Consider the following 23604-nt stretch of genomic DNA (forward strand, 5'->3'; position numbering starts at 1 on the left):
AAACCCACCCAACCCGAACCCCCAAACAAACAGAGCCAACTTTAGGGAGATTACTCCTCATATAGCCATCAGAGATGACAAAAGGTAAGCAAGCCGGTGGCCTGCCAAAACCTTAGCAGAGCAAGCATTTCCCTCTAAGTTTTTACGTACACACACACATATATATATATATACTCTCTAAGAGTATCTTTAGCACTGCTAGCCATTTTTTAGTCAAATTTTAGCCAAAGTAGCTAAAAAGTCATTTTGACTAGTCATTTTTTTACAATACGTCTACACCAATTCTTTCTACTTTGGTTAGTTTTAAATTTAAGTTACTTATTAAATGAAAAACCAAGAGTGTGTTTGGATGAGGCAAAAAAATGATGGAATTTAATTGAAAGTGAGGATTTCATAATTCCTCAAAGCCAATTCCTCCGTTTGGCATTATCAAATTAGAAAATTTAAAATTCACTGCGGAAGAAAACGAAGGAATCATTATTTAAATTCCTCACCTCAATTTCCACCAAAAATAGGTGTCATTTACGAATTCATTTGCAGTATTCAATTTTCATTTCCAAAACAAGGCTTTTTTCTATTTTATTTTAACTTTCTTAATTTATTACACATTTCAAATCCTAAATAGATACAACAAAAAAATAGAAATTGCAATTAATGGAATTTTAGATTGATGGAGTTAAAGATTCCATCATTTATAAATTTCTACGGATTTCATAATTTTATCATCCAAACACACCCCAATAGTTTAAATGTAGGATTAATTCCTGTTTACATACTTGAACTATTGGTCATTCTTCATGTTAGTCCCTAAACTTCTAATTTCATCAACAACACACCTGAACTCCGAATTTTCATCAGCCATGTCCAATTCTTCTATGAGCATTTCCACCGGTCTCGTTTTGACCGGGCACTAGCAGGGATTGATGATGTGGTGACCGAGCTGAAGGAAAATTTTGCTTCCACCGGCCCAAGCTTCACCAACCAAGTTTTGGCTTTGCATGACCAAGTCCAAAAAAAAAGGGCAAGCCCGTGACTATTTTCCTGACCCAGTCTGCCTAGCTGCCAGCTGGACCCGAGTACCACAAGTGGGTGACGTTAGCCACTGATGCCCAGAGAGAGACGCGAAGGAGGAGAGCGTGGAACACACGGATGAAGCAGGAAGCGCCACAACGCGTGTGCGGCATTTTTTTGTCGCGTAGCGACAGAGAGTGGGCCGGGGCAGCGACACGTGCACAAGAGCCGTTGGCTGAACATAAAATTTGAAACCAACGGTCCTTTAATCTGGGCTGTTGGTTTCAATTAATGTTGAGATCCGACGGTTTAGGAATTAATATGTATATATAGGGTTGTAACGGTAAGAAAAAAAAATTGTAAAAAATTCTAAAAATTTATCTATAAATACCTACCATTTTTTTTACATCTCACACCCAAAAAATTATACTTCATAGTTACACCTTCCTCCTCTTCATATAGCTCTCATCATCCAAATTTGTTTATATCCAATATGGCCGAACAAAGGGGAAACACACATCCAGTGGCCGGACAAGAGGGAGATCAAAGTGAAGATGATAATACCGAAGAGAAAAGGAGATGGACAGATGAGGAAGATGTTCAATTGTGAAAGTCTTGGAAAGCTGTAAGCCAAAATCCGGCAGTGGGCACAAATCAGAAAAAAAAACGACTTATGGAGGCGCGTGAAGCGACACTTTGTCGCAAATTGGCCCAAGAGCCGATCAGCTTCCTCTTTGCAGGGAAGGTGGAAAATTTTGAAGGTTGAACTCTTTGAGTGACATTGTGCATTAAGGCAAGCGAAAAATTGGTACAAGAGCGGTTCGAATGCGGTTGATGAGGTATGTATTTGTTGATAAATCATTTAATTTGTTGATACATTATAGTAAAATATTACTTGATAAATAATGTAGTAATTATAAAATCGTTTTAATTGTAGTAATTGTTTTTCGTTATAATTAAAATAATTAGTTGATAAATAATGATGTAATTACAACAATGTTTATATTTGTACTTATTGATTTTTATTGTAAAACGGTGAGATACTTACTTATTAAAATTATGACCTTTATAATAGATGACCCTTCATAATAGCGTTTATATTTGTACTAATTGCATTTTTTTTTTTTTTTAATTACGTAGCAAGATGAAGCACATAAATTGTGGCATGTCGGGATGAAGAGAAGAGGGAAGACCATAAGACACAATTTTCAGAGTTTTGATAGTTACGCTGTTGTGGAGGGCTTTGCACAATTTAAAGACATCCATTGCCATATATCCGGAGGAACATCAAATGAAGGAAGTCAACATATGCACACATAACCAATTGCTGAAAATTCTCCCATCAACTTGGACATGGATGTAGATGAGGTAATTGCCGGTGAAACTACAGATCCTAATGTGAGGCCTCAAGGAAGAAAGGCTGCGAAAAAAGCAATTCGGAAAGGAAAGAAGATAGCAAAAGATCAAAGTCCTTTGTCAAGCGCTGTCGAGAGTATAGCGAACAACCAAATAGAGGCAACTGCTGGCAAGAAAAAACTCGATGAGGAATTCGCTCGAAGTCTCAAAGAGGAAAATCAACGAGAATGTATCCGATTGCAAATGGATATGCGAAAAGAGGCATTCCTATTACAAGATAGGGAAGAGCGAATTAAAGAGAGGGAAGAACGTATTATGGAGATTGATACAAGTCAAATGACGCCAACTAAAAAGCGTTATTGGTCAAGAAGGCAAAAGAAGATAGCGGAGAAAGAAGATCTTGGCGAGCAGACGCCACCTTCTATGGGTGGATACTATCCGCAACCCAATTTTGGTGGTGCATTCCCACAACCAAATTTTGGTGGTGCATACCCATAACCTCCTTACCCCGGTGCATACCCACAACCACCTTTACTCAGTGCATACCCACAACCACCTTGTCCCGATGAATTCCCACAACCTCCCTTCACCGGTGGATTCCCACAACCCCCTTACCCCGGTGAATTCCCACAACCCCCTTATCCCGGTGGATACTATCCGCAATCACCTTACCCCGGGGGATATCATATCCTACACAACCACAATTTTCACCTTTCTCTACGGGTGATTCCACCAACCCTAACCCTAATGATGACCCTTCAAACACAAATTGGATTCCTAGAGAGGATGAGGATCATGATTTGAATAATTAGGTGATTATGCATGTTGTGTAATTGTATTGTACTTATTCCTAGTTTTTCATTTATGTAAGCACAAATTTTATGAAATAAAAGTTGTATTTGAAAATTCCTCTTATATATTAAAGCACATACCTTATATTCAAAATCATAGCACATAAAAAACATAATACAAACCAAATTAAAATCACACTGAATTAAAAAAAACATAGACATTAGCCAAATTAAAAGCACACCAACTTCCTAAAACATAATACAAGCTAAATTCAAAGCACACAAACATAAAAAAAACATAGATATTAGCCAATTATTCCAAAAAACCTATACCAGATCTAGATCTCCAGGTTGCCTTGAATGTTCCAGAAATGCTCTATCATATCTTCTTGAAGGTTTGAGTGACTGTTTGCACTTCTAATGGGCATCGTATCGATCCATGAATCCGTTGAAATAATAACCATCTCTACCAACAGGATCAAAGTCATCACCGGTCGGTCCTTCCCAAACCTGGGCCTCATATTGTTATCCTCTTCTTCATCGGACTCCAAATCTTCATCGCTGTCATCTGGTTTTTCATCCTCGATTATCATGTTGTGTAATATAATACAAGTCAGCATGATGTATCGAAGGTCTTCTCTATCCCAGCCACGAGCCGCTCCTCGAACAATACTAAAGCGCGACTGTAAAATGCCGAAACATCTTTCAACATCCTTCCTGTACCCCTCTTGAACCTGGGAAAACTTCAGATCCTTGGGTCGTGTAGGCCTTGGAATTAATTTCACGAAAGTCGCCCATTGCGGATAGGAACCATCAGCGAGATAGTAGCCTAAATTGTGAATTCTGTTATTCACTTGAAATTGGATCTGAGGGGCTCGACCAGCAATGAGCTCGTCAAACAACGGGGACTTAGCAAGCACGTTGAAGTCGTTGCATGATCCAGGCATTCCAAAGAAGGCATAAGAAGCGATTGCTTTGAGGATGATAGTGGGCACATGTTTTCCACTGCTGTATTCTCCAGCCCAACCTGTTGGGCAATGATGCTTCCAATCATCCCAGGAAAACCTCTTCTCTCAGCTTTGGCAAGAAGTCTTCTGAGGTCGGCCGGAGTAGGAGCCCGGAGGTATTCTGCCGAGTACAGATTAACGATTCCTCTTGTAAATCGTTTCAGAGCCTCGATGGCGGTAGATTTCGCCATCCGACAATACTCAAAGCATTGATCTGCCCCAGCACCGTAAGCAAGCATTCTTAAGGAACATGTCAGCTTCCGCTGGGGAAGTAGTCCGACTTTCTTAGCAGCATCTGATTTCTGAACAAAGTACCGGTCATAGCGACAAAGGTCACTGGAGATGCGGTTGAAAACATTGTGACTCATCCTGTACCGTGTCCGGAACTCCTTTTCACTGAAAACTGGACACTCCACAAAGTAATATTCCATCATGTTTTTCCCTCTTGATTCCCTAAATCGCTCCTCATTCGGTGCACGCCCCGGTCGAGAACCCCCTCGTCGTGTTTGAGAGGAAGCTTCAGCTTCAGCGACTACTGCTACCACAAGAGCATTAGTCGTACACATCTCTTCATGATCTTCATCTCGAGATTGTCGATACTTAGCCCACAATCTCTTCATTGAAATAAGGGAAGGAGAGGAAATGTGTTGGATCTGGAGATATGAAAAAGAAGGAGATTTGCCAATATCAGATTGTGTGTGAATGGTGTGCTGTCTCTTGCTCTATTTATTTACAATTTTCACATAAAACATGATCAAATGATAAGGTATGCTTTTTAAAATAGCTAAAGAGCTAAGATAGAGAGTCTGCTACACATACTTACCTCAGTTCATTAACATATGATACTATAAGTGTGCAAATGTATGAAATAGCTTGCCTCACAAAATAGTCATTTTTATTTGATCTGGCTGTTTATAAACTTTACAGTTTACACTCACAAGATTTGCACTCAACTTCTCGTTTTTCAACAATTTCTTTATCTTACTTCTTTAGCTACTTTGGAAACTGACCTCTACCAGTCTCCCAAATCTCTTTGGTACATTTGAGCATACAAATTTATGTGGTATCCCAAAAATTTCTTTTGACTCGAAAAGTCTTTATAGCCCCATTCTACTTTTGTATATATGGCGCTCTCTACATGTAGAGAGTGATACAAATTCTTTATATATTTGCTAAATTCACAATATACTCTTTTTTTTAGTTGTTTTCTATAGTTTTCAATTACAATAAATTATCTTTCAATAATTCAAAAAACAACAAAAAAATTAATACACTTTACATTAGAGACTGAGAATTGCTAGAATAACATTTTTGTAAGAATTCCTTTTTTTTGAAAAGGGGTTTGGAACCCAGCCTACCTGGGAGGCTCAGCCTTTTCAGTAAGAATTCCTTTTGGCTACTTTAATTTTGACAAATGGACACCTCAAAGTTGTTTAGTTTTTAGGGGAGTGTATCCAGAATGTTCTGTTTGATTATCACCATTGATTTTGGCATTATGAACAATGTTGATTTAGTTTTATTTTTTCTTAGATTTTTCCTTCGCTTTTCTTTTGGAAATAAGGATTAGAATTTTTTATCAAACTTTAAGAGTGAATAGCCTTCTCTTCTCTGCCGTTTTGAGAGTCAGCAGCTCTCCTGTTTCTCCACCCTCTGTGGAGTTTTCTGAGCTTGGTCTCAGTTTTGATGTCTCTTTTTCATTCTATGTCTCCTTGTTCTACCCCAATTTCTCATCAGATTTTCAGATCTACTACCACACCTCTCATCCTCCTCCATCTCATACACCTCACCCTCTCGTCTTTCATCCGAATTTTCTCTTTTTCAACAACCTCATCTTTACATTCAACCCTTAGAGTCTCGACAAGGATCTGTTCACTTAACTTCACATATGAAGATTGCAGCAGTATTGGCAAACCACTGAAGCTTGTGGACATAGCCGGACCAGTGGTGTTGACGTGTTGTGCTGCTGGTAGTCTCCACCTCCACGACTACCTTTACTAAGTTCTTTGTTTGTTCTTATTGTTATTCCTGTGCTTGCAATTTCGGAGTGGAGAATGATGGTGGAGAGTTATTTGTCCTCTGGAAGTCAAGAGTCTGTCGGAGCTCGTTTGGTCGTGAGTACTACCACGGCGACCAACTTGTGTTGCAGTGAAGATTGTGGATTTAGATCTAGGGTTTTCTGTTATTTTGGGCTTTTGGGCTTCGGCTTGTCATTTAGTATTAGTGTAGTTATGGGTTTGTCTATTAGGTTTTTGGGCCTAGGACTCCTACTGTCTTTGTTTTACCTTTGTAATATGTGTTTCATCTAATGAACGAGTTATTTGACCAAAAAAAAAAACTTTAAGAGTGAAAATTTTACTAGCACCTCTTATTAAAGGTTGACTGGTTTCTATTAGCTCGATAACCACTGACATAACTGACATCGGTTTTTTCATTTTCTTTATAGCAAAGTTAATTAGAAATTTCTATATCTGACATAATGCGGTAACTAGTTTGATACTTTGATTTGGTTCGACTTCATTTAGTTTCAACTGTGTTGACTTTAACAAATACTGCTTCAATTGCAATTTTTCATACTTAGTACACATCCAAATATATTCACTATGCAATTTGAATAAGATATTCAAATAACATTATTGAAAAAAATTAAAAGGCTAGAGAAATCGCGGAACATATTACTCGCCTGAGTGAAGTGGCTTTGACTTATCCTAAACGCTTTTCATCACCTTGGTACATATCCACCATCCCAACTTTGTCCTCGGTTTTCCTTGCTGGTCAAGCTAACTTCATCATTGATAAGTTCATATCGTCTTCATGATAGATAGATATATAGAAACACACACACACACACACACGCGCGCGCGTACACACACGTGGAGCCGTTCAGAAGAGGACTTCAGCAAAACTGAAAAGGTGCAGATTCGGAGTCATCGTGCATCCTCTCGCCTCGATTACGCACCGATGGCGGCGCTGCTATTGCCGGACGGAGACCAGGTCTCGTTGTTGAGCTTCTTCTTGCCGGTGGACTCGTTGGCTACGAATTTACAGTCGACCTCTATCATGTGTGAAGTTTCGGGTGACGACGCCTCCCAGACCTCCGACCTCTATCACCTTAGCCTTCATCTTAATGGTGACGCCGTCTGGGATGCCCATGGCAAAAGCAACGCCACCGTCGATGCCTAATGCAGCTGTGAGGATGGGCATTCACACTTTTGTTGCACTGCGGATGTCCTCTTCTGATCGAGATATATATATATATAGTGAGGGATTCTTTTTTTTTTTTTTAGTCATTTTAAGGGATCACTAGTGAGACTCACTTTTCAATCACATATCGGCATCTTTACCGTTCAGTTTTTAGGTCCCAATATATAGATCATTTATGAAAATTTTTAGCCAAATTGATGACTATTAAGGTATCAAACTAGATCATAACCAATACCCCGTCTCTCTTCCTTCTCTCTAAAAGCTAGAGAGAGAAAGTAGACCTCGTCCTCTCTTCCCCCTTCTCTCTGGCTTAGATCTGGATCCCTTCGGATCTTGATCACCGGCTAGAGAGTAGGGGGAGTGTGTTTGCCGGTCGGGCAGCTAGTCCCGGTAGTTAGCTTCTTGTTTTGCGGCTTGTTTTCCCAACCCAACCACAGAGATCCAGTCTTATCCATGGAGATTGTTGTCGGCGTCATCACCTCAATCCCCCTCCCATCCTTTTTCTTACTTTTCTTCAACCCACCCTACCCAAATCCAAAACCCATTATTCCTTCCTTGGCCAACCGCAACAAGTATGAACCTTCTATTTCGCTAGAAAAAAGTCCCCGAAACCGTACGATGTTATGGACTCTAGAATGACCCAGTCCCTTCGAGGGACAAGTGTGTGGGGAGATCGGTGAAGATTCCACCATGGGTGTCGGATAAAAGGCTTGCAAGCTTCATGCGACCGAGCAGGGGAAGGAAGATGGTGGAGGATCCATGTCAAGCTCTCCGACGGCGGCGGATTCCCTAATGGCGAAGGCGTGTTCTGTGTGGCTTTCGGTAACCACCGACCTGGGCTGGGTCTTTGTTTCGCTAGATTGTCTGGGCTATGTTTGGACCCTTTGTTTCTGTTGTATGTATCTCCTCGTGGGACTGTTTGTATTTCTTTGGACTAGTTGTCCGTTTTTAATGAATCGTTTATATGTATAATTGTAAATCGCAATTATGAATACCCAAACGATCATCAATTTGGTTGAAAATTTGCAGAAGTAATCTACTCATATAGACCTAAAAACTGAACGGTCAAGATGTAGATATATGATCAAAAAGTTGGTCTAGGAAAAATATCAAAGCCTCATGAAACTAACTAAAAAATTCAAAAGGAAAATCAATTAAAAGAAATAGCAGAAGCTTGAGCCCAAAAGTTCATTGAGTTTTCAATAATCTTTACCCATAAACCAAAGCAATGATCTTAATAGTTGCAAAAGATAGAACAAAAAAAATTAAGAAGATTTTCTTTCATTCTCTTTTTGTTGTTCTTACCTAATCACATGGTTCGGAGATCAAAGACATAAATTTTTTTTATCTTGTAACTAAGAAAGAACTCTCAAACTTGAATCCGTTCCTCATCGTTGTGATGTACGGGCAACAATCTTGGTGGTTGAAATATGTTTCTTTTTCTTTATGGGCAAATTAGAATTTTTAAAAATTTCAAAAAAATGACGACGTCTAAATGTTAAATAGAGAGGTCTAAATCTTTCTTCCTAAAGCACATCTATCGTGAATGCAATATGATGGCAGATTGCCTTGCAAAGAATAGCATTGATCATGCTTATGGAGTCATCGAATTTGATGCTCCTCCTGTTCATGCTGCTAATGTTTTTCTTGAAGATTTTGATGGAGCTACTAGAGTTAGAAGATCTGGTGTCGGACCTTCTAGTGGTCATGCTTAGCTAATTTTTAGTTTTGTTCTGTTTTCTAGGCCTCTTTAGGTCCCTTTGTAACCAAAAAAAAAAAAAAATTGAGAGGTCTAAACAGAGTCAATAAATAATCCCCCATCGTTTAATTAAGAAAAAAAAAATAAAAAACTCAACTTTTGTTTTCTCGTGTAAAGAATAGCATAAGATAGGAGGGATTGAAAGGGCTGTTATAGTGTTGTGGCACTTGTTTCGCATGAAAAATTCTTACATATGGCAGCCGCACCACGCTGCCCAATCAAAACCCATTAAATTTTATATCTATTCTGAAATTCCCTGTATTTTTAAAATGAAATACCTAAAATACCCCCTACTAGAAACCTAATTGGCTAATCCGTACCACGTGTCCCCTACGCCCTACGCAAGACTTTCTCGTTTGGCATACTACAAGTGCAGAAGCTATAAGCGTTGCCGGCTCCGCTCATTCGTTTTACCACTGCTGCTACAGCTCACTCTCTCTCTATCTCTTCTGTGTTGCACTCCTAATTTGGTGGTAAAGATTTGAGCCTTTTTTTTTTTTTCAGTTTCTCTGTGCAATGTTGTCAGCAACTCTTTAACAATTTCATGGTTGTTTCGACAGGTATTATCGGGCCGCAATGGGTCCTCTTACTCTGGCAGTCAATTCGGAGAGCTTTGCCGGAGCTTCTTCATCAGGTAAACCATTCTCTCTAGATTGCTGATGTTGTGTGTTTTGTCCGGTGACTCCAATTACTGAAATGCCCCGCTTCTGGGTCTGATGTGTTCTAGGCCTTGTTCAAAGTTTAAGCCTTTGTTAAAACCCATCACGCATTGTGGAATTTTGGATTTTATTTTGTAATTTAGAGAGACTCATAGCCTTCTATCTTAGAATTTGTGACATCCATTTTTCGGTTGCGGGTTAAATGTTAACTGAGGAGATTGTATACAATAGTTGATATAGTCTCTTTCAGCGTTATCCTCAGTTAAGTGAAGTTTATTTGGTTTACTGAAGAATAGTTAAAGTTCTTTGGCTTTCGGATATAGGAATGATGTATAGATGCAGTTGTATGCTGTTGCTTTTTTATTGAACAGGTAATATGGTTTTGCAGATGCATGTAGCAAGAAATTTCAGAATGTTACTATGGCAAAGCGGAAGTCTTTTGCATCTGTCAGCATGCAGGACGATAAGCCATTTGATTTCTTACGTACTTTATTTGGTATGTGTACTACTGTGCATTATTGTTGAAGTTACATATGCATTGAATGCTAGATTGCAGTCATCATTGTTATTAATTTGATTCCTTGAGTTGATGATTGTGAGAAGTCTGCTCTAAAGATTTGTATTTATGTAAAGTATAGACCATCCTTCATATCTTCAAAAGACCTTTAGTTATAAGATATTGAATGGATAAACTATTTACTTTCCTACTTTAATCGTGATTTAGCTTCTCTGGTGGATTTTGCAGAGGGTGTTATAGCAGGAGGTACAGCTGGTGTTGTTGTTGAAACAGCTTTATATCCCATTGATACTATAAAGACAAGATTGCAGGCAGGTTAACTATGCAAATAAATTTAACTTAACTTATGTGTTTTGTTAGACACAGTTATCTCTTAGTCCTCTGTCTCTTCAATCTTTCATTTTTTTAATTTTTTTTTTCTGGATAGAAAAAGCTACAATGGCTCAGGAAATCATTAATCTAGATTAATGTTGTTTCTCGCATTCAGTTTAATTATTGTTATTATTATTACTATTATTTTTTATCTTCTTTCCACTTCTTGATTGCAGGCTGCTCGTGGTGGAGGGAAAATAGTCTTGAAGGGACTTTATTCTGGATTGGCTGGAAATCTTGCTGGTGTATTACCGTATGTGCCTTCTGAGTACTTGATTCAATATTAAGTAGTAGTCTAGGACCATGTTTATCATAATGATGCAGACATGGCTTGTTGAGAATATGTCCAGAAATGACTCATTTCATGTTTCAGATCAGTTTTACTAGTTTGTTGATTATTCAAAATTGTCCGGAACAAATAGCTTCTTGGTCTTGAGTTGGGCGCTCTCAGAATATGGTCTCATAGGTTTTTTGATTATAAAATTGTGGATTGTTTGAATTCCAAATTCTCAATAGACTTATGCGGGTCTTAACAATTTATACCAGCTATTGCAACATGCTTTTAATTTCAAAAACTGCTCTCTTTTTATTTGATTTTTCATTTTTTTTTGTTGATTCAGTTTTATGAAGATCTTTTAGTTCATTCAGTTTAGTATTCTCTTTTAGGCCCATGGTTTGCTTTTATGTGGTATGGGCTTCGAAATCCTCTCACATTACCTAGCTAGGTATTTGCTAGAGTTTCCTGCCACCTGAAGATTGTAGGGTTCGGCAAGAGGCCCCAGTTTTGAGCTTGGGTCCGTGAATCAGGTTTGCAGGATTTCTGAGTATCAAAGAAGGATAAAAGTATTTACTTGATTCTCACTTGTTTGATTTTTCTAGTTCTATTTAAAAAAAAAAAAATTGCCTACATTGGTCTGCTTACACTGCTATGTTGAACTATGCTGTTGTCCAGTTTGGGGTGACTTTTTTAGGTTTCTAGTTGCAATGATCTTCATGGTCTTGTTGTCAATCTTGCTTTTGCAATTCATTCTTTCTGTAATAAATTTGTCATTTCAAATTTAAATATGGGCGAGAAATCTAGTTGATAGGAGATAATTTTTATGTGCTCTCTGCTCTCTCTCTCTCTCTCTCTATGTGTGTGTGTGTGTGTATTGGGTGTATTTGTGTATGTAATGCACATATCCTTGCTTTCATGCTTGGTATGTGTGAGCTTGCCTGGGCATGCTATCCATGCTTTATGTGCTTTCCAACCTTTTTAAAGGATGTTGATTTTTTTTTTTTTGTCAAATAAAGGATGTTGATTTTGCGTTTGCAATTTCAACTGCTGAGAATTTGCTTTCATTTGGGTTCGGTGATATGAGTTCATTTATCATTCTGGTTACCCTATCAGTTATACTTTTAGATAGTAATTTGAATATGTTTACCGTGTAAAAGAATTTAATTTATGTTTGATAATTATTTGTTTATGTACAGGGCTTCTGCAATTTTTGTTGGAGTTTATGAACCTACAAAGCAGAAATTGTTAAAGATGTTTCCTGAAAATCTAAGCGCTTTAGCTCATTTTGTAAGCGACTCTTGTCTCTTCCTTTCTTTATGTTTTATGTATTCTCGATAGGACATGATGATTGAGTGGTCTGACAAGTTTACTGAGCTTGTTGTTTGAAGGTCTTTGACAGCACACACAGTGTTGCTGTCAGCCTCAGGATGCTTGGTCGTCACACCACTGAATCCTCAAAAACATTTTGATGCATGCTTCCTGGGATCGGTTTTCTTATATTTTACATTATGTGAAGTACTGGTTTATCATCTACCTTAATTAAAACATTCTGTTTCTTGTCTTCAATGGAAATCCTTTATGTGGTTGTTCAATTCTTCAGCTGACAATTTGGCAATGTAAACTTCTTTTCTGAATCAAATTTTGTTTTTCATACTTTATGTAGACTGCGGGGGCTTGTGGAGGCATTGCGGCTTCGCTCATTCGTGTTCCAACGGAGGTAGAGTAGTTTATAGTACTCAGTCCATGCCTAAATTTGCTTGACCTGACCTTCTTTCTCTTTAATACTTTTTAGGTTGTAAAGCAAAGGATGCAAACGGGGCAATTCACATCCGCCTCTGCTGCTGTTCGCCTTATTGCTGCTAAGGAGGGCTTCAAAGGACTCTATGCGGTAGGTGTTTCCACTTTCCACTGTGGATAATCATACTAGTTCATACTTTGTTTCCCTCTTTCCTATATATAAAAGAAACAAATTACTTCTCTGTTGTGTTTCTTAAGTTATTGTCAATATATTAACTTTCTTTATCTTTTTGAGATGGTAGGGATACGGATCATTTTTGTTGCGAGATTTGCCATTTGATGCAATTCAATTTTGTCTATATGAGCAGCTTCGGATAGGTTATAAAGTGGCGGTAAGCTCCTCCTTTTTGCCTATTATATGCTTGCAGATTATAGTAAATAATTGGTAAACTTATGATGCCTAGTACTGTTTGGATTTATAGCCTTGATGCACGAACTGTCGACTATGGGGTTGATGCTTCTGTAGCACCATTGTGCTTAACCATGTTCGTTATGGATGATATCTAGGATGTGTTTCCACGTGTGATAAATAAGACAAGTTCCTTTGGGTTGAATCCTTATCCAAAAAGGTCGGATATGTAGGTCAGAGCTCACCTTCTCTTCTGATTTGTATTCCACTCAGATCTTATAAGAAAAATCCATATCCAAAAAGTATTCCCTGCAGTTATTTTCATGATGTTGCTTTCTTTACATGTGTTATACCACGTCTAGAATTCTATTCTTCCGCTTGAGTCTCTGGCCTCTTTCTGTTCAATTCTGTTGCCATGTGTTTTGCAGTTGTGTTGTTTTGCAGTTGTGTTGTTTATCTATATTTTCAGTTCACCTTTGAGTTGTATATTTTAGATGGAAGCTTTTATTAAAATGGGTTAAACATGAGAAATTACCATCAGACACAACCCCCCCCCCCCCCCCCCCCCCCCCCAAAAAAAAAAAAAATACATCAGCTCCCCAATCTGCATAAAAACAGCCAAAAGTGGAAGCCTTAAATTCTGAAGATCACAAAGAATACTTGCTTGTCAATTTCCCAAAGTGGAATTTCCTAAACTCTGAACAAGTAGTCATGAAACAATTTTCTGCCCTTTCTACTTCCCCAGTAATATACCAATGGGAGAGTCACAAACATTAGTTTTTCTATTCCAAGCCAAATGCACAAGTGGTAGCCCTTCCATGAGCAATAATCTATGATTATGTAACATGAGATCATGACTTATATAACAAAAATTGTGCATGTGAGTCAGACAACAGGCCTCATCTTGATGCTTCTATAACGTATAAATACACGGTGTGTATATATACATATATGTAACAATGATTTGTATTGTATATTCATTTTCTTCGTCTTGATATCTATAATTAGCTTTCTGATCTTCTCTTTTTATCAGGCAAAGAGAGAGCTCAACGATCCTGAGAATGCTATAATTGGAGCTTTTGCAGGTACTTAGCTTTCAACTCTCCCCTTTCATAGGAAATCAGCGATCATATTATTCTATTTTAAGTGTTGTCAACTCTTTGGGGATGGTTGTGGGATCTTCTTTAACATGCATAATGCGAATCCAGTGCGCGCCTTTGGTTTCTCTTGTCTGAGTGCAACTCTTAAGGAGTGTGAACTTTGGCTTCAGAGAAAAAAATTTCACACTAGTCCATAGCTTATTACCTACAAATGGGGTACACATTAATGTTTCCAAACAATATCAGGATATTATGCCATATCTATTAAGTATGATCCATGCATGCCTACCAAGTGTGCTGCGCAGTATGATTCAGTCAGTAAAATATTACTGCATCAGATACTGATGTTAATAATAGCTGGTATTATCCTTAGCAAATGAGAGACTCAAGAGTCCACAACTTCACATATATGGAGATCTTCATGGCACATTGATGTAACACCCAAAAGGCCATGTCACGAATGGAGTTTCTTGTAATAGCTTATATACATAGACCGACTTAATAGAACTCTCGACCTGGAACTCACCCAAATTCAGAGTCCCATATAGACAAAATTAGGGTGCTAAGGTCTCCCCTGTTGAAATTCTTCCGTCCTCATTGGGGCCTGACAACTCAAGTCTGCCAATCTGCCATGACTACTCCTCAGCCTACATGGGGTGATATTAGGATGACTACTAGTATTTGTCACAACATGAGATATTCTAAAATGAGTTTTTACTAATTCAGCTCCTCATATTGACTTGTGTAGCTCCAGAATGACTTGGCAGATATACAGTATTCTGTGTACGATCAAATAATTCTTACATAAACTGTAATAGAGTACTAAAGTCGTATCATACTATCTCTGAGCACTTAATGTTGGCAACATAGGATAATCAGATAACAATAGTGCGTTGTCTTTCTTATGTATTGTGAGTTTAATATGATAAGTTTTGGTGAAAAAAATTACTTTATGTCTATGGTTCTGAGTTTTAATTGGGTTAGTTTGGTTGGGAGGAGTTCCTGTCTGTCCGATTGTCTTCATAGAAGAGTACTTCTCATTCTCTTTTACTATGAAGAGTTAACTTAATTATCCATCTGTTATACCTAAAGCAATTATCTGATACATTTAACATCTAACTCTTCTAGGTGCATTAACTGGAGCTATAACCACTCCCCTTGATGTGATTAAAACCAGACTAATGGTACAGGTAAGGCCATCTGCTGTTCTGCATGATATTTGTCTCCCCGTGATGTTACTTCCAAATAATATGTGTGCCCTGGTGGTAAAGCCTGAAATTTATTGCAACGGTCCCATATTTTTGTCTATCATATATATGAGGGGCTGTAAAGTCGAGGCCAAATCAAAATTGATAACTAACTACGCTATTTGCCTCCAACTGTTTGCTCTCCTTTTTCTTTCCTTTTTTTCAAAAGGGATCTGCCAACCAGTACAAAGGAATTGTTGACTGTGTTCAGACTATTGTGAGGGAAGAAGGACCTCCCGCTCTTTTGAAGGTATGCATTGAGCCTTTATATCCCTTGTCATATAGAAATATAAAATATGATTGCTATGCATCTATTGGAGTCCTTGAAAATTTAAACAATTATGCAAAATGTTGTGCTCTTAATATTGAGTTTGTTTTTTCTTCAATTCTTGTAAGTTATGTTTCTTAGGGGAAGTGAAATTGATTGTTTAGTCTTATGCCTTGTTCATCAAGAATCTTGTAGTTACTTTGACTCGACCTCACTAATATGCTGACTTGACTTATATTTGACTATAACATCAATATGGTGACACGGGAAGTAAAATGTGCACTCAGATAACCCAGCTTCATGTAATGCATTGTTGGCAGAGACATATACGCTCTTTGCTGGCCACAAAGAGGGAATCTGTATTGGGAAGATGTGATATGATAGCATCTTTGTGGGTTGTGTGGATGGAACGAATAATTATATCTTTGAGGGAGCTAGGTGTGACGAGGTGGGTTCATTTGGGATAGGGTTCTGAGATTGGGCTTTGAACATCTGTCAGAGTTTAGAAAGTTATTTTCAGGCATTTATATTTAGGGAATGAAATTCACTCTTTATCAACAACTTCATATTTTATAAAATAACCTCTGTTCTCTGCCCTTTTCTCACATGCAGATCCATTAACCCATTCTTACCAAACTATTTGCCCAAAAACCTTTCGGATGGGCATTTCTGTTTTATGGTGTTGATTGTTTCATACTCAAAATTGTTTTGAGAACACCAGACTTGTTTATTTCACTTTTATCCGTTGCTTTTGCTTACCAGTTTTTGTTTAAATCTCATAGCATGAAAGCAGTCGTGTGATGGAGGTTTTATTGTGAATGAAAAAAAAAATGCACGAGACAGAGAATAAGTTGTACCGTGCTGGTAGAAATTGGCCTCTTAGTGTCCTCCTTCCTGGGGCCATAAAGACTTGTCCTTAATTTCAATAAAAGAAAAGGAAAAACAAAAGAGACTAGTAGTCCCTTGGTTTGTATAGATATGCCTAGACTAACATTATCCCCTTCCTGGCATTACTAATCAGGAAGTTCTCTTATGTTATTACAACTTAATGAATTTATGGTCCCCTCAAGTCATTACAAATCAGGGTATGGTGTGATTGTTGCCGGAGGCAATCTGATTGATTCCAGTTTTGTTTACATATATGTTTACTTCAGGGTATTGGACCAAGAGTGCTGTGGATAGGGATTGGCGGTTCAATCTTTTTTGGTGTTCTCGAGAGAACAAAGCGCTTGCTTGCTCAGAGACGACCAACAGTTGGTGAAGACACGAAGCAGGACTAACTTGTAGATTAACTAAGGGATCCTTTATGTTCTTCACTTTTAGTGTGTGAAATGCCTTCGGCATTAAAATTACTTCTTGGGTGGTAGTTTGAAAATCTTGCCATCAGCTTTGATAGGCTTTTATAATGTCTTGTTATTTCTTTTTTTTTTTTTTAATTTTTTCTGTACAAAGAGCCAAAATTGTCATTAGCTTGTACCAGAAAGTGAATAATTTTATTACTGGTCGAACACATTTCCATTTCCTTCATTGTTATATAAATTTCCTTTGCACCTTTTTCTTTTTCCATTCCCCATTGCATTATGTATTTTCCTATTCATGCCTTGCATCTTTATTAAGTTGCTTCTTACAATAAATGGTTAGCAACATCCATCACCTCAATACTGTTGATCACCATTTAAGCACTACAACCGGTAAATTGACAATTTAAACACTACTGTTGATCACCATTTAAACACTACGACCGGTAAATTGACATAACGCCTCTGTATCAGAGTCCTCAATCGGCTCTGCCAACAGGGGCATCCTCACAAACATGGCCTATGCCAGGGAATTCAGGAATAACCATCTCAAAAGTGGATGTCTTTCGTTTCAAAGCTTGGCTGCCTCCCACATATGATTATAATAATTTAAAGTTTGATCAGCTTCAAATTCGACTATACATTTCCCAAGTTTTTGAAACATTCCGGCTTATACCTTATCATACAGTAAAATCACACCATCACAAATGAAGCTACTCAAACAATCTCATTGCTTTATCACACATCACTTTTGAGTTCATCAACATCTCTCTAATTCCAAGCTCGAACATGATCCAAGCATAAAACAAATAAACAATACAGCAGTGCAGGACTTTTTCACTTTGAAGCACCTCCAATGGCGGCAGTCATGCTTTTGCTGGAAAGCCTACATGTTAAAAGTTTATGAAAATCAGGTAGCTAGCTTGCTTGTTATAAGAATCATTTCTGATTATAATATATGGTGTAATGAATAAAATTTCGCATTCTTTTGGTACTAACTCCTAATCTGAATCCTCATTTTACATACTTTATTGAATAAGCAGCTATTGGTACTTTATCTTGCAATGCAGTTGTGAAAGATTGGAGAAGGTAAAGATCATAAAACTAGTAGCTAGCATATATACGAGTGTAAAAGAAGAAATTAATGATCTGATATATGAAAGCCACATATGTAAAGAAGAAATCAGTAAGTAACAGATTGTTTGTTACCTAAGTATCAGTTGATTTGGTATTGTCATTGAAAGCTCCTTCTTGACCTTCAGCTTCATCTTCTTCATCATTGTGTGCCTTCATCTTCTTCATCTCTCAGTCGATCATTGGTCTACCTTCATCTTCGTCTTCTTAATCATCAGTATCCACATAAGAGTCGAGTGTAATCTTCACCTGACGTGCCATCTTTGACCAATCCAAGCTCGAACAATACAGCAGCGCAGGACTTCTTCATTTTGAAGCACCCTGATTGGAACAAATGGATATATTCCCAAGCAGCTAGTTTTCCTCGCTTGTTCAATAGGCATTGGAAAGATGTCTGCAAATTGATATACAAAAATATTAAGAGAGGAATATCTTTCTTCAGGTTTTTATCCTGCTATTTGCAGATCAAGCTTGGGATTTTACCGAAAATGTATTTGCTAAAAAAAGGAGGTTCTCCAAAGAATAAATCCAGCATCTCTGTCAGGTAAATCATCCACAGTAACCAAATAAGAAAATGCCACAAACTGAAAGAGGAAACTAGGAAGAAATTAGCTGCAGAATAACAGAGGAATAGAGGGAAATGGAACCTGAAATCAGTAGATGGATCTCTTTCCTGGAATCAGGTAAATCCTAATTCAACTCAAATGCTTTCGAAAACCCAGTAGTTACAATGTAGTCAGCTGCTGTACCCCAAAAAACTCACCCAATGCAAGCTGCATCATAAGCCAATCATAAAATAAGAACAGATACTTCAGAGTTTGAAGTTCACAGTTTTATTCACAGAACAAATATATTTTAAGCTATATGAAATCAGCAGAATACCATGTAGTCCAGATGCAAATAAACTAAGGCTTTGTTACAATCATATAATTCAGAACATACACCACCTCTAGCAAATTCTCATGTTTATTTCTTCCAAATTCACATCAAGCGCTGTTCACTTTTTCTTCACTTGTAAGCTCATTCACATTCACAGAAACACAAAGAAAAAAAGAAAAAAGTCAACAGATTCAAATTTTAACCCGCATGAAGCAGAAGAACTAATCAGCAGGCACTAAAGAGAAAAACTTGAAAATAACAAAACATAGAGCAAAAACACACCCTCAGATTAAGGTTGGATCTAAAGTTCCAAATTCTGTGCTCCTTCGGTTTTCTAGTAGTAAGATCGGTTTCAAGATTGAATCAGTGATCAGGCTGATCATTCTATTTTTTTTTTCTTCCCTTTTTCGGCATCAATTGAGCATATTAAAGCAATTGTAAACCATGTTCTTCTTCTTCTTTTTTAATGCATGCACAATCTCACTTGACACTGACCAAGAGAAAAGTAAAATGACTTAGATGGAAGGGCATTGTAGTTCCATGAGCAAATTACAGGTGAGTTTGGGATTGCAATGGCTTAATTATTGGTGAGACTGCAAGCATCAGTTCCTGAATATTATCAATCTAAGGACAGCTCCCACTTAGGCTTCTAAGACTAGTAAGACATTTTCACATAAACCAAGTCAAATATCAAACCCGGGCAAAACCCACTGAGGTTTCTAAGACTCATAAGACGTACATTTGAAAAACATTCCAAGCTGCCAACTGCACCTTATAAAAGTCTTCTTCTGTTACCACTTATCACCACCACACAAACTCAAAAAATTAGAAGTAAACTTTTCATGAAAAATCTTAAAACCATGTGTTGTGATAATATATTTTGATATAAAATGGGTCAAATGGGTATGCAGGACTCATAGCAAAGCATGGCAACATTGTTGAATCATTTTCTCGGCCTTTCAGCTATGATTACACAAGCTTTTTTCGTCTTCATATATGATCTATACTATGCCAAAGCCTATATTATGTTACAAGTAGAGTTAACAAGATATCTCACTCAAACCCAATATATATTCATTAAAATAGATGAAACAACCATTACCGGCTGTAGACCACTCTATCACAGGTCTCCTTGAGCCACCTGAAGCTCTTCCTGAGAGTCCCTTTCAGCTTCCCCTCCACAGTGTACACCTTATAGATAGCAGCCCTCTTCTTCCACTGACCTGATTCCAAACCCAGCAGGGATACTAAAAATAAGAACAAGTAGCTTAATAAGACAGATAACATGATGACCAATTTTCAAATGAGAAACTGAACAGAGCACTCACCTCTACGCCTCTAAGTGCTCCCTCCCCTATTCCAGCTTCACCAAGCAATCACCAATCAGCACACAAATCACCAAAATTCTCACAAATTGCAGCAATTCAATACTCCATATCGCGGCGTCGTCGCGGGTGGCGCGGTGGGAGGTACGCGAGGGATTGGAGGCGGACTCCTTGACCTTCAGCTTCATCTTCTTCATCATTGGTGTGCCTTCATCTTCTTCATCTTCAGTCCATCATTGGTGTACCTTCATCTTCGTCTTCTTCATCATCAGAGTCGAGTGTAATCTTCGCCTGACGTGCCATCTTTGACCACTCCTCACCTTTTAATTGCCTTTTGCAGCTTTTGCTCAATTCAGGACACCCTTCAATGTTCAGTTCTCTCAACTCAGTAAGGCAATGCAACCCTTGCGGCAAAGCCGACAATTTGGAGCATTCTTCAATGTATAGTTGCTCGAGGAATGTGAAGTTCATCAACTCCGGAAGTGCCGTGAGATTATGACATCTATTAAGTGTTATGCTCTGTAGAGTGTCTGCAGAATCTTCAATGAGCCAAGGGGGCAAAGCCTCCAAACTTGACTTCGCGATAACCAATGATCGAAGACGTTGAGGACCTTCCCCTGATCTCATCATCACCTGAAGCTTCGCGCAATTTTCGACACCCAAAGTATCTAAAGCGGTCATGCGTTTCATATTTGGTGGCAAAAATTCCAAATTATTACACCTGATCATGTACAATTTGCGAAGGTCGTTGAGGAATTGGATCTCTTCGCCCAAAGATTTAAGATTGACACAATCCTGAAAATACAAAAATTGAAGTAAGGGGAGGCGTCTAATTCCTTTTGGCAAATACGTCTGCTGTGTTGTTATCGACAAGCTTCGGAGGTTGATCAGGCTCCCTATGTATTTGGGTATCTCCTCAAGTGCGTGACAACCATCAAGCCACAAGGTCTCCAAATTCAGCAGCTTACTGATGGAATTGGGAAGCCTTTTTATCTTCCTATTATCAGACAAGTTGAGATATCTCAAATGATACAAACTACCAATGGAACTTGGTAGCTCCTCAAGAGGCGACCCATGGAGATCTAGCACCCGCATACATTTGAATCTCGAGATGCATGTCTTCACAAAATGTTGACTCATCTGACCATCTTCAGGAATTAGAATGGTTCGCAATTTTTTTGACATGAGCATGAAATCAGGAACTTGTGCCTCTTCTCCAAGCAAGTCCTTTTCAGATATTGACAAATGTCGAACCATTTCCAAAGCACTAGAGGAACGAAAATTAACTGTGGAGTACTCTACTTGTGCCACAAAAATTGCTAAATCATGAACTAGATCATGTATTTTAAACTTTATGGCGGTTTTGATATCCATCTCGACTTGAAACAACGATCTAGAGCAAAACTGCCTTATGTAGTCTATACCCATCTGTTCAAAATCTTCATTTTTCTTACTTGTTTTGAGGTAGCCTTGTGCTATCCACATTGGAACCAATTCGGGACTCTCAAATTCAAAATCCTTTGGGAAAAGTGAACAAAATGCAAAACACGGCTTTAAGTGTTGTGGCAATGCATCATAGCTCAATTTGAGTGCAGGTAAAATATTATCATTCCCTATACTCCACATGTCATCATCTCTGACACGCAACCAATGGTGTTGCTCTGTATTCAAATAGAGCATGCTCCCTACGGTAGTTACCGCTAAAGGAACTCCTCCACACTTCTTCACAATATCCTCTCCAATTTTTATCAAATGTTGATAACGGTGCTCCTCTCCTCTTTTAAATGCCCTTTGGATGAACAAGGACATGCAATCTTTGTGGGAAAGACTTTCTAAAGGATGCATGTATAAGGGACTCACAAGTAAAGCAACTGCTTTATTCCGTGTTGTTATGATGATTTTGCTTCCATTAGCTCCCACATTTAACAAAGTTTTTAAATCAGTCCATTTTTCAATTGTTACTCCAATCAACTCTGTATCCCAGATATCATCCAACACCAATAAAAATTTTTTACCTCTAAGAATATCTTGCAACTTTCTTTCCATAAGATCCAAACTTTCATCCTCACATTTTGGTCCATTTGCAGCATTAGTAATACCTCGAATTAATGTTTGAATATCAAAGTTGTCTGAGACGCATATCCACATCTTTGTCTCAAAATTTTCTTCTACCATGCTATCATTATACACCAATTTAGCAAGTGTTGTTTTCCCCAACCCTCCTAACCCAATTATGGAAACGACAGAAACATTCTCCTCACTAGAGAAATCAGTGTCATTCAAGAGATGCTTGATAATCTGTTTTTTATCATCATCTCTTCCAATAACATTTGAAGCCTCAACTTTAGAGGTAGTCATCCTCCTATCATCGTGCACTTGTTGGGGCGCACGTTGATCTTTGGCTTGCTCAGCAACTTCAACAAGAGAAAACTCTCTCTTGTCTTTTTCAATTTCAACTAGTCGTTCTCTAATTTCTTACACTTTATGTCCCAGCTTGAAGTTAAACACAATTGGATTCCAACGCGAAAAAAATTGGCGTACCTGTCCTTTGACTCTCCCACTATTGTTGACCAGAACTTTCTTCCGCAGCTTAGGGAACTCTAGTTCATCAAGGACATCGTCAACGTCATGGCAAACATCTTTGAGATCTCCCAACCAACGAGTGATTAGGGGATTCTTCACTTGCTTCTTCTCTGCATCCTGAAGCACTAGTTTGATGGCAGATAAGGTCTTGTTGAGCTTGGTGAGCTCAAGTTGGGCACCCCATGCCAAGGAGACCTCTTGGGAAGCATAGGAAGCTAGCCTACCCAAGACGTTCTCTGCAATGCTGGTGGCAAACTCCATGATGAGTCTGAAGGAAAGAAAGAAGTTATTTGAAGGAGGAAACAGTATATGCTTTTGTTGATAAAATGGGAAGGAAGAAAGTGATTGTGAATGTGCGTTTTATAGAAAGTTAGGAGCGAGCTTGCTGCTATCCGCTGACCCAAAGAGAAGTTGTGAAAAGAATAATGACATAGAGAAACAACAACTGGGCAATAGAAATTAAAGATGGATCAATAATAATATGGCTCAAGTCGACTATATTTCCAGTAAGACAAATTTGAACAGCTTAGCAGAGTCATAAAAGTCATTTTAAATGAGTTAATTTCTTGAATAACGTGATCGTAATCTTCAGGTTCACATAGTGAAAATGTCGTACTATATATTTAAAACGCATTGCTTGAGAAAACACCCAAACCCAGAAATTATAATATCTC

At 38.1% G+C, this 23604-nt stretch overlaps 3 protein-coding genes across 7 annotated transcripts in view; 1 reads left to right on the plus strand and 2 right to left on the minus strand.

Annotated features, from left to right (window-relative positions):
• Window positions 1-3496: 3496 nt before the first annotated feature.
• On the minus strand, window positions 3497-6096 carry LOC133725264 (uncharacterized). Its single transcript, XM_062152454.1, has 3 exons — window positions 5953-6096; window positions 4224-4818; window positions 3497-4131 (listed from the first exon to the last, which is right to left on the minus strand). Exons 1-3 carry the CDS (start codon window positions 6094-6096, stop codon window positions 3497-3499), a joined length of 1374 nt encoding a protein of 457 aa, XP_062008438.1.
• Window positions 6097-9649: 3553 nt separating this feature from the next.
• LOC133724442 (S-adenosylmethionine carrier 1, chloroplastic/mitochondrial-like) lies at window positions 9650-17277 on the plus strand. Of its 2 annotated transcripts, XM_062151179.1 has the most exons (12): window positions 9650-9759; window positions 10173-10280; window positions 10530-10612; window positions 10850-10926; window positions 12147-12237; window positions 12614-12667; window positions 12743-12838; window positions 12990-13079; window positions 14130-14181; window positions 15325-15386; window positions 15613-15693; window positions 16866-17277. In XM_062151179.1, the coding sequence occupies exons 1-12, from the start codon at window positions 9702-9704 to the stop codon at window positions 16989-16991; spliced, it is 978 nt and encodes a 325-aa protein (XP_062007163.1). In that variant the 5' UTR covers window positions 9650-9701; the 3' UTR covers window positions 16992-17277. The 2 variants fall into 2 exon arrangements, with proteins under 2 accessions (XP_062007163.1, XP_062007164.1); XM_062151180.1 differs by lacking the exon at window positions 12990-13079.
• Window positions 17278-17710: 433 nt separating this feature from the next.
• LOC133724444 (putative disease resistance protein RGA3) overlaps window positions 17711-23604 on the minus strand; it is a 100952-nt gene continuing 95058 nt past the window's right edge. For 3 of the 4 annotated variants that reach the window (XR_009853679.1, XR_009853683.1, XR_009853682.1), the window contains 6 exons: window positions 20351-20592; window positions 20125-20269; window positions 18791-18916; window positions 18627-18680; window positions 18219-18537; window positions 17711-17895 (listed from right to left, as the gene is read on the minus strand). The gene's annotated coding sequence lies outside the window, so the exon portion shown is untranslated. Of the gene's footprint in view, window positions 17896-18218; window positions 18538-18626; window positions 18681-18790; window positions 18917-20124; window positions 20270-20350; window positions 23369-23604 lie in introns of those variants that run through there. The other variant, XR_009853681.1, reaches the window with a different exon arrangement.

This window comes from Rosa rugosa, chromosome 1 (assembly GCF_958449725.1).
Source record: "Rosa rugosa chromosome 1, drRosRugo1.1, whole genome shotgun sequence".
Classification (NCBI taxonomy): Eukaryota; Viridiplantae; Streptophyta; class Magnoliopsida; order Rosales; family Rosaceae; genus Rosa; species Rosa rugosa.

Bases quoted from the DNA above. Each gene is read 5' to 3' on its own strand.
- LOC133724442 (XM_062151179.1), top strand. From the start codon at position 9,702: ATGGGTCCTCTTACTCTGGCAGTCAATTCGGAGAGCTTTGCCGGAGCT. The intron at 12,238-12,613 runs GTAAGCGACTCT...TACTTTATGTAG, and splicing joins TAAGCGCTTTAGCTCATTTT to ACTGCGGGGGCTTGTGGAGG. The intron at 13,080-14,129 runs GTAAGCTCCTCC...TCTTTTTATCAG, and splicing joins GGATAGGTTATAAAGTGGCG to GCAAAGAGAGAGCTCAACGA.
- LOC133725264 (XM_062152454.1), bottom strand. From the start codon at position 6,096: ATGTCCACAAGCTTCAGTGGTTTGCCAATACTGCTGCAATCTTCATAT. The intron at 4,819-5,952 runs GTGAGGTGTATG...TCATATCTCCAG, and splicing joins TTCGGATGAAAGACGAGAGG to ATCCAACACATTTCCTCTCC. The intron at 4,132-4,223 runs GTTTTCCTGGGA...TCATCCTCAAAG, and splicing joins TGCCAAAGCTGAGAGAAGAG to CAATCGCTTCTTATGCCTTC.